Genomic DNA, 11,142 nt, shown 5'->3' with positions numbered 1-11,142 from the left:
TTAACTATAAATAATAATTTAACTAACTTAATTAAAGTAACTCGTCTAAGATTAGATTGTACACTTACTACTAGTAAACTAGTTATTGTTGTCTTATATATATATATATATATATATATATATCACCTTCATTAATAATAAGCTGACCAAAAACATAACATAAAAAGATAGATAATGTGAATGTAGTGACAGATACAGTTAACAGTTGAAATAGAGCTCATCAATGAAATAAAAAAGCCTAATAGGTTAATAATTAGATACATATAATAACAATCCGATGGTCAGAAAAAAAATTTAAGCAGTTTTCAATTTTTTTTTTATCATCTATGAACAGAAATAATGCATTTCTAGTTCTCTGCTAACACATACAGTATATATATATACATATACAAATTTATTGCCAACCAATGAAGTTCATGTAAAATTTTTAAAGAAAGTTAATAAATAGGTGTAATATCGTGACATTTATTTCTTTTGTCTTTTGTTGTTCTAACACCTTTGATAGTAAACTGATCAATTTCAATGCATATGTGTACATCTGTAATGTTAACTAACTTTCATATAACACTTATAAAAACAAAAATACACTTTCAACAAACCAATACATGTACTCATTATAACATAAGATGTTAACATTTTATAACTGTTTAGTGCATAAATAAAGAATTTAAACATATTTCTGTTAATATCTTCATATCTCACTTTATTATAGGGTTTAACACAACAAATCAACACAAATCACAGCATGATCCGTTAAATATTTCACATCTGTTTTGTGTCACTAAAGGATCTTAACATATTTCTATTAATATCTTCATATCTCACTTTGTCTTTTAAAGCTTAATACCACTTCCAAACCAGTCAAGAAAATAGTTCTTTATGGATGTACAAATATCACTTTTAATGGCCAATATTGGATACAGATAATTAAAAAATATATTGACCTATAATAATATCTCAGAACTCAATATAGCTTATGAAGACAGAAGCAGCCTGATGAATAATTAATTTGGAAATTTTTCTTTCAGCTTCTGAATATAAAATGCAGATTTGTAGCCTATAGTAATGAATTTTACTGGAATAACTTTAGGCCTAGCAACAGACAACAATCATTTCACCTATATTGCCTCATATGGGAAACTAGGTCCTTAGACTAGGCATAGATAAGAGATGCCATAAATCCTTTGTTTGTGTTCATTCTTATTACAGAACTAAGGAAAGTTCTAGATGTCTGTTAAGTGTTGTTTATTAGCCTCTATGGAATGTTCTAGAAGTCTAAACAATGTACAGTATGTACAGAGTGAGAAAAATTTCTAAACATTTCTGTTGCATTGTGTACTGTGTGAAAATTTCTGGGAGTGGGAGTATCTTATACAATGTATATTACAAATTTCTGTATGTTTATGATGTAGGCTTATTGTGTATATGTATATATAAAGGCAGCACTCAGCAGTATATCATTAATCAGTCAGTGAAGTAAGGTCAGTAGTTTGGTGGTGATAGTCAAGTAGTACTTTGTCAGTATGGCTAGTGTGTTTATTAGCATATTGGCAAACAGTCAATTTGACTAAAGTGGTGTTTCTTGTGGTGAAATAAGCTTGTGTTACATTTAGAAGTGATGTTTTCTCTGAATGATCTAAAGAATCCCACAACCATATGATATATACATCAGTGAATGTTTTCTGGGCATACTGTTAGCATGCTAAAGTGTAATATGTTATGGTGGCTATTTCATTCATACTCAGTTTTCTCTTCTTTTTTTTTCCAGTTAAAGTAAGTTGCATTAAAAATAATTTTGAGCACACTGATAAAAAGAAAAGTTGCCTGTGTCATTATTTTGATATTCTCTCTACAGATCCCAGCAAAGTTAACTGTAAAAACATGGGAAACAAGTATCCTTGAAAAGAACAGACTCCGAAAAGCAAGAGAACCTCACACATGAAATCTCATCTGAAATGCTACCCTTCAAATATATAATTTTGAAGTCTCATTGATGACAAAAAGGCATTTTCTTTAAAAAATAAAGTTCTGTCTTTCAAAAAATCTTGTGAGCACCTGCAAAGTTCTTTTGTTTCAAATAAATATTTTTTTTTAATAAGAATTTTTTCTCCAGACTACATATTAAAATGGGGAAGACCCAAGAAGTGAATAAGATCAGACCAATCGATCCAGAACCCCAATCAGCATCATGCATACAAGAAGAATGAAAAAAAAACTGTAGGTAAGACAGGTAAAGGACGTGAAGGTGCCAAACATGTAAAATAAATAAAGATGATAATATCTCAGAATGAAACAAATAAGCAACTACAAAAATTGGAATACAGCATCACAGATACCCCACTATATGTGCATGAGTAATCCCAAAAAACAAATCTGTGGAGAAAAAGAAACTGAGTGTAAGTCCCTATTAGCAGTGGATGGTAAACAAAGAAGATTGTCCCACCTTAGGAAATCCCAAAATCAAAGAAGCCACATGTGGAGAGAAAGAACTGAAGATGGCAAACATCTCAATATGGAGGGAAGAAGGAGGAGGTATCCCATGAAAATCCCTTAGTATAAGTCCAAAGAAAGAGGTGGAAGGCAAACATTAATTGTAGGAGAGTCGATATGGTAAAACAAAGATAAAAAACTAGGTAGGGTATAAAATAGATAGGATTAACAGAAATGCAAATGACATAAAATAATTAAAGCCTGTATAGGGTGAGGCATGCAAGTACCCACTCTCAAAAGAGAGACAAAAAGATCATCATGAAACAATGTCATGAGAAGGGGAATATACTGTGAAACATGTCTAAAAACACTAAGATAGGCCTAGAAGATTCTGCAGTAGAGGCGAAATAATGTAGAATCTGTTAGGCCTGGAAGACAATACAGATAAGGTGGTGGAAAACTGACAAAATTTAGCTCATCTGAAAATGGGTTTAGCCATTATAGGAGGAAGATGAGCAATATTGAGAGCAGGTAGGGTGGACCCCGGGGCCCTCACAAACAAAATTAATGGTAAGAAGTATAAACTATAAAGAAAGACAAAAATAAAATAGTTGATAAACTGGAAATGTTAAGAAATTGTGTAGTGAAATAAACATATGTATGTGATGTTATGTGTTGAAGAAAAGATAGTTAACCTAATTATCAATTAACCCGTAAACAGAAACACAGTAAGCTGAAAATAATAAACACTTTTTAAGCCTAACTGAACAGTACAGAACAAAGGATATCATTAAGTGCTAAAATAAAAATCTTAACCTAACAATAAGTCTGTACAACAGAAGTTAGTGTGGACCCAGGCTCGTGGGTTCCACACAAACCAAGTGAATAGGAAGAAGGATAATAGATAAAAATAACGAAAATGAAATAGAGGTGATTGTATAAAATTAAGGAAGTGTGTCGTAACAATAACATATGGATGAGACATGATGTATGGAAAAAAAAACAATATAGTTCAACTAATGATTGATATACCAGTAATATGAGTTACGGGTAATCCTAAAATACCAAAAACCATGGTAAATCTAAGCAAATGGTACAGCAGAAAAGATCCAACTAAGACTAACTGCTAACCTGAACTTGACTATGAGTATTGACCAATCTAATGAAACTTATGTTACAGAACCAAAATTACTACAAATAATAATATTAACAATAAAATTATTCAAAAACCCTAACAGTATAAGTCTTATCTTTCTAAAGCCAGCAGACTGTATTTCAAAATGTGTGGGCCCCCAAACTCCAGGCGAGGCCTGATGAAGGTCAGTTCATTGGACAATCAATCTCCTGACAAAGTAAAGTTGAGAAATTCCTCGTGGAGTACCACCACCTGAAACCTGTGTAAATGTGCTGACAGAACATATAACCTCTGAAGTGGTAATGTAAAATTCATAATTCAAAATGAATAACCAAACACCACTGTGTTGGCAGAAATAAATAAAAGTTGTTATAATGAAGTAATAAGTTCTGTAACCAGGTACAAATATAAAATAATTCCACTTCAGAATAACTCAATAACTTACAAATATCATTATTGTATAATAAATAGTGAATGTATTGAGAGAAATTGATACAAAGATACGGAAAAAAAAAACACTTGAAGACAGCACAAACTAAATGTTACAACAGGAGTACTGCCAAACGAGAAGTGACAGTTTGGTAGAATTGAATAGAGGGAGTCACATGCATCAAGAGAGTGTGTCACACTCTTATTGGTGGAGGTTTGTCACATGATGATTTGCATACAAGATGCATTTAAATCAGTGGATTCAAAGATGGGTAGGAGCTTCAAGGCTTGTGGCATGTGAAACGATTTTTGTACATAGAGGGCAGCACTGAACAAGAATAGCTATCTATGTGAGTGGAGGTAATGTACTGCATCAGAACTTGTAATTTATTTTCTAGCTTACACTGGTAATGATGTGATTGATTGATATGTTGTAATAATTCATTTTGACTATTTTTTAATTCGTCTGCATTCACATGCAGAGTACAGAGTAAATAATTTAAAATGGCACTTAAAAACTACACAATAAATAATTTCTTAAAAACAGATGAGAATCACTCAGACAGAAAGAAATTACAGAACTTATCCAGTTATGAATTTCATCAAATATTAAAGAAGTTCATAAAGATTCACTCTTAGTTATATTGACAAAAAAATATATTACTTTCTTTCAGACTTTAGTATCTCTAAAATTTTACATTAATTAATTATTATACAAATAAGTTAATTAAACACACATGTTGCCACGTTATGAATATGACTGCTGCAGAATCTTGGGCAGGAGGAAAATGAGTTCAAGCTAACTAGTTGGTCAAATACTACAAGCTTATACACTATGATTATGTCCACTTTAAACTTAGTTCTAATTCTCTTTCAAGTATTCACTAGAACTTTCCGTCATGTGTTCAACACATACGTATATACTTTTGTGTCATCTTTTTTTATTTTGTGCTATCTTAATGATTACTTTATGTCCACTGTGTTAGACTATCACATTCCAGTGAGTATGTTACTACAAAGGAAATATTGAGATCAATGTTCTTCTATTTAAGTATTTTGTAGTAAGGTAAAACCACCATTTTCTATGTCATACATGTACTTCAGATTATAGGATAGAGGACTAGGTCTAAGCTTTATTGTCTACTTTGTTCAATTATAGCTGTAGCTTTGCAACAAATATTTACTGTTTATGCTTTAAACAGTTTATTACTATACATTCTAATTTACAATTCTGAATTGTTTTATCAACAATGTATTTTACCTCTATGTACATCTACATTAAATGTAGAAATATATCATCATTACTTACATGCCTGCAGCCATTACCACAGCAGTATCCTCTAAGATAGTGGTGTAACCCTGTCATAACCAAATACCCAGTGGTGGGGTCAGTATAAGAGAGTTTTCCCTTCTGTTTCAAAAACATTTCATAAGTTGTTCAGTGTGAATCATGAACCTTCATACACGTTATCATTAAACCATAATTAATCCATATTTCAGGAAAAATGGTATTTATATATATATATATATATACTGTCAAAAATACATCATGCAAGAGATACAACTAAGATTTTACAACAAAAGAAAAGCATTAAGAACAACTTCACAAACCTTTAATAATTAACAAATACTGATTTAAATAACAGCCTTTCCCAGCAGAAAGGAGGTTATGTTTGGTAGACAGTATATCCACTTCCACTGACACATCCAAAACCAGAATATATTCATATTCCCCCAACATTTTCCTCGTGTCCTATTGTTAATTGTTAACCTGTTGCTATGATTTAATTCAATTAATTCAATGCCCTCTACCTCACTACAACTGACTTGTTAATGTAGTGATCAGAGATGGCAGGATATAACAACTTGATTATTCAAATTAGTAATATGATAGAACTATTTTTATTATGTAATATTTTTTGAGTCCTGTGTACAAAATCGGGTGATTTGAAACATGATATGGACGTACCTGTAGAGTACATTAAATAATACTGACTGCACGTATTATATTGATAAAACAACATTCATTTATTTAAAAACACTGTATCCCATTTTCTTTTTAATATGCATAAAGTTTGGATCCCCCCTATACTGATATATAGTTCAATCAGAGACAAACAGGCACAGCCAGATGTTGAGTCAATGGTTTTTGTTGTTCAGCGCAGACAGAAAAATGCAAACACTTTGAAAAAAGATATGAACCTGAATGCATATGATATAGTCAAGGTCTAAACATCTATATAGAGACAAATAAATATTATCACTATTGTTATTTTATATTTTTCATTCCTGGTGATAGATACAAATTATTGTGTAACAGCTCCAATATTCCATGACAAATTTAAGACATCCTAAAATGAGAACAAATGGTGTAGTTTTGGTTTCAATTTCAACTTAATAATAATCCCCACTTACTGTCATAACTGTCATGGCTGTTACTGGAAAAATATTTTATTTTGCCTAATTAAAACTTTAGATAAGAAAGGAAAATTAATAAATATTATAACAAAAATCATAGACTCATTGTTATGTGTATTTCTACCTTATTATAATTTAAAATAAAAAGACCAAAATTGTAAACAATATTTCAGGTGAGGCCTTATCATTGATTTATATAAAAACACTATTACCTCTTTTGGCTTATGATCAATGTCTATAAATATATCCTAAAATTCTAGTAGTTTTACTACTAGCAACAGAACACTACCTCAGTGGTTTGAGTGATTTATTTATCATCATGTCATGATCCTTTTCTTCAGTAATATTAATTGAGTGGTTTCTCATCTATATTAAATGTGTGATCCAAATTATGTTAACCAACAAGCATTACCTTGGATTTCATAAAATGGAGATCATTTGCTAGCTGTATGTCCAGACTTTCAACTGATTCAACTCATTCTACAGAACCTCAATATCCTCAATGAAATACCCAAAAGTTTAATGTTGTCAGCAAACTTTATTAATTATTCCTCTATCAATGTCAATAGCAAATAAGTAATGCTAAATCTTATATCATGGCCTAGAATTAGCTTTGTAAAAATTTGATATAAATATAGCTCTTTTTATCACAATATTTAACAAGACATGAAATCAAATTATGCAATGATCACTTAGCCCAAATATTCTCCCCACCTCAACCTTTGTAACTACAAGTCTAAAATGTATACTTTCTGATTGGTTCCATGACCCATTTGTTGTAGAAAATCATCCTAAATCACTTCAATAAACCTCTTTTCTCATTATTTGGCTCTATACAAGTCTATTTACAGGATTATTATGAGTTTACAACTGTAAGCTCTGTTACAACTTCATGCATTTTCTAGAAATTACACTATGTATTCAGTTTACTTACATCTAAAATACATCTTTTGTATGTGTTATGCTGCTTGGAATTTAATATTAAAAATTAATTTTGAGAGGTTTAGAGTTTCAATTACACATTTCTTTTGGTTTAAGGAATCTATGATTAACTCTGATTTAGGTTATTTCATTTTCTAGTAAGAATTTCAACTTATTCCTGATTCCTCCTGTTTTAGTATCACATACTAGCAACAATAAATGTCTCACATTTCATTTCGACAGTTAGAATTTTAAGTAAGTTCACATAAATATCATTCAGCTAAATCAAAACAAGAGACAGAACACATGAGACTTAATATAAGCAAGTTTACAGTGATATTAAGGTAATCAAGTAAATGATTTGAAAAACATTATCCAGGAGATTACTAAGTAAATAATTCAGCTCATACAAGTAACTTTATATCAGAAAAAACAACAACAAATTTTAATTGTTTATATGTAACATTTTTATATCTCTTAACCTTAAAAAGCAAACTTTAACTAGGTAGTATATACATATCACATTATCACTAGGTCCTACATTTCTAAACCTCAAAAGTTAATTTACTTGACCCAAGTGAATACTATTTGGGCCTTAATTCTAGCATTCTCTAAGAATACTACTGTGAGTTCAAGACTCCAAGTGCAAGCTCTGGTCACAACAGAATACTTTTCATCTGTTACAGACAATTGCAGCAAAGAAAGCAATTGCGCTGTGCTATGCTAATAAACAATAGTCAGTGGTGTTACTACTCCTTTACTGTAATAAAGACAAAAAAGTCAAGTAAAATATATATTGCTTATTCAACCTTTCAAAATCTTCATAAAACATTAATTAGCAAGCTGACCTTTTCATAGAAGTGGATGTCATAAAAATAATTTTATTGGTTAGCAGTGTAGAAATATGGTTGTAAAAGGAAATTAATAAATTTACACAAATTATAGAGAACCATTTTCTGGTATAATGGTTTATAATTTCATTTTATTTATTATATTTCAGAATAATGATTTGTGGCTATTTACTAGTTCAGTTTGACAATATATTTTGGGTGAAAAGCTGTATTGGTTACATATTTTGCTTAGGCTGGAAATCAGAGTGGAATTTTTAGAGGTGTATTAATTAAAATTCAAACAAATAGTTTTATATTACTAGCCCATGATCTTTTAAATTATTATAATTTATGTCCAAGAAGTCATCATTATTGAATGTTTAGATATATTAAATTTTCAATATGGTATTATGCATATTTAATCACAACTTTTTAAGCAATCTTGAAATTATTTATATTTAGAACATTTGGAAATAAACTATTTACACCAGAAACACATCCAAAAGAAAAATAAATTAGAAACATGTAAATGTTAAATAACTAGAAATTCGGTAATTAACATTCTCAAAGAACATTTACCTCAGTCACTGTTATTGTTAATATCAGTAATTGTTGTAAGATCATGTAAACATTGCAATAAAACCAAATATTTTTAAAATTTTTACAAAATATCTATAGTGTAGCCCATATCACATTTCTCAAGCTAGGTCTATATGCTCAGCCGTTACAGACCTTTTAGTTTTAAGCTTGAACTACACAAAAATGCTGGCACACCACTTTAAGTAATACAAATTCGGATATTTCTTATCAGTACAATTTAAATTTTACAAGTAAACTGCACCTGCACTGCCTCTTTGTGCATTTCATGAATTTCTTTTTCTTTCTCAGAAAGAATAAAAGGGTCTACATCAGATTTTATTTCTTCGAACTTCTTCATAAATTCATCACGTCGTAGCATACTTTCTCCCGTGTTAAACGAAGAACAGTTTCTATAAATTTTAAACACTGTTGATGAACATTTATATTTAATATTTCTAAAACTACTAAAAGAATAGGGTACATACTTAAAAAGTTGGTTTGACATTAATTAATTTGTTTTATATTCAAGTAGCTTACGTAAGTAAGTAAAACTCGAAGAAAAATGCAATTTACTTTTTATAAAAAAACAAAACATAACTCAAATTACGGTACTCAACAATTTTAAATATTATATACACGTATATTATCTGTAACACTAGGATCAAAATTCGGTCTTTAGTATTTGTGTTTATGCTCCTTCTGAAACATCAAGACAACTTTAGCAGTAACGTCATTTCCTTGCACAGAAAGATAATAAACACGACATCCTGTTATTATAATTTCGCGTGTCATCACGACTGTCAATTGTTGCACTATGGCTATTTACTAGTTTAGTTTGACAAAATATTTTGGGTGAAAAAGCCGTATTGGTTACATATTTTGCTTAGGCTGGAAATCAGAGTGGAATTTTTAGAGGTGTATTAAATAAAATTCAAGCAAATAACGATAGCGAGACGGGTTGGGATGAAAAAGTTAATTTATTATTATTTGCTGTTCGTGAGTCGGTTCAGAAGTCGTTAAAATTTAGCCCGTTTGAGTTGGTGTTGGGCCATTTAGTGCCTGGTCCTTTGAAGTTGCTGAAGGATAAATGGTCGGAAGATGTCCCGAAAGAAATGCACTTAATGGATTACGTTTCCAAGTTTCGGTCCAGACTCTTATGCACTCGTGAATTGGCTCGAGAAAAGTTGAAGTCATCCCAAGTTAAAATAAAAAATGTTTATGACCGCAAGGCTGAAAAGCATAAGATTCATCCAGGTGATATTGCTTTAGTATTGTTACCCACTATGGGACATTCACTCAAAGCTAGGTATCATGGTCCCTATGAGGTTGTTCGGAAAGTTAATGATACGGACTATGTTGTAAAAACACCTGATCATCGAAAGCTACCCAGCTATGCCATATCAATATGTTGAAGCCCCATCACATCCGAGATGCATCCGAAAATATTTTAGTCATTGAGTGTTCTTCTGATACTGATGGCAGTCGTTTTGACTCAGACACCCATAAATTGGAAAATATCGGAGATGAATGCAACATCAAACTGAGTAATTCTGACATTCAAGCCAAAGTTGATTATATTGGGAATTATCCAATTCCTACCAACAATAAATGTTTGATGACATTTTTGAGAATGGCTGGTTATTACAGGAAGTTTTGTAACAAATTTGCCGAAATCACTGTACCATTAACAAACCTATTGAAGGAAAATCAAAAGTTTAAGTAGTCTGAAACATGTCAATTTGCTTTTAAAAAGGTCAAATCTTTGTTGTGAACTTACCCCATATTGATGGAACCTGACTTTGATAAGCCTTTGCATTAGCTGCTGATGCCATCGATTGTGGTGCTGGTGCTATTCTATTACAATCAGACGAGAAAGGTATTGAACACTGTGTTTTTTATTTTTCTTAAAAGTTTAAATTGTCATCAAAAATTATTCTACTGTGGAAAAAGACACATTTGCTTTAGTATTAGCTTTAGAACATTTCAGTGTGTATGTATCTATGTCGTCAGTATGGTTGTGCAGGCTGAAATTTCGTGAAACTCTCCTCACCCCTATAAATTAACCAACGCGACACGCCAAAAGACATTATTTTTTATTGGTTTGCTGCAGTTGGTATACTACAAACCTCGGAAGCTATAACTGTGATTAACGCTTATTAATCTGGAATTTCAGATATCCTGACCAGGAACGTTTATAAATTTCGAACATTTCAAACCATTTAACGTCAGTGGATTCACATCGGACATTAATATTTTTATAAAAACATTACATAACTTAATCGTTGGAAAAACTCGACATGTGACGTTTGAAGAAAGAAGAATATAAAACTAGCTATCCCCCCGTTTAGTGAATTGTATCTACATCAACTCGAACTTAATTCGCTCATCGTGAACGATCTT

The 11,142-nt window shown here is 31.0% G+C and overlaps 1 protein-coding gene across 2 annotated transcripts in view; it reads right to left on the bottom strand.

The window, feature by feature from the left end:
* The window catches only part of LOC106461512 (uncharacterized protein C1orf53-like), an 11,312-nt gene extending 1,838 nt beyond the window's left edge, over positions 1 to 9,474 (bottom strand). The window contains exons 1-3 of one of the 2 annotated variants that reach the window (XM_022388495.1): positions 9,280 to 9,474; positions 9,005 to 9,152; positions 5,304 to 5,405 (exon numbers count right to left, since the gene is read on the bottom strand). In XM_022388495.1, coding sequence (XP_022244203.1) covers positions 5,304 to 5,405; positions 9,005 to 9,121 — 219 coding nt within the window. In that variant the 5' untranslated portion in view covers positions 9,122 to 9,152; positions 9,280 to 9,474. The remainder of the gene's footprint in view (positions 1 to 5,303; positions 5,406 to 9,004; positions 9,153 to 9,279) is intronic. The other variant, XM_022388496.1, reaches the window with a different exon arrangement.
* Between the last annotated feature and the right edge of the window lie 1,668 nt (positions 9,475 to 11,142).

The sequence above is a fragment of the Limulus polyphemus genome, unplaced genomic scaffold (assembly GCF_000517525.1).
Source record: "Limulus polyphemus unplaced genomic scaffold, Limulus_polyphemus-2.1.2 Scaffold975, whole genome shotgun sequence".
NCBI lineage: Eukaryota > Metazoa > Arthropoda > Merostomata > Xiphosura > Limulidae > Limulus > Limulus polyphemus.
Note: the sequence above shows the minus strand (reverse complement) of the source record. Positions and strands in the feature narration are given on the sequence as shown.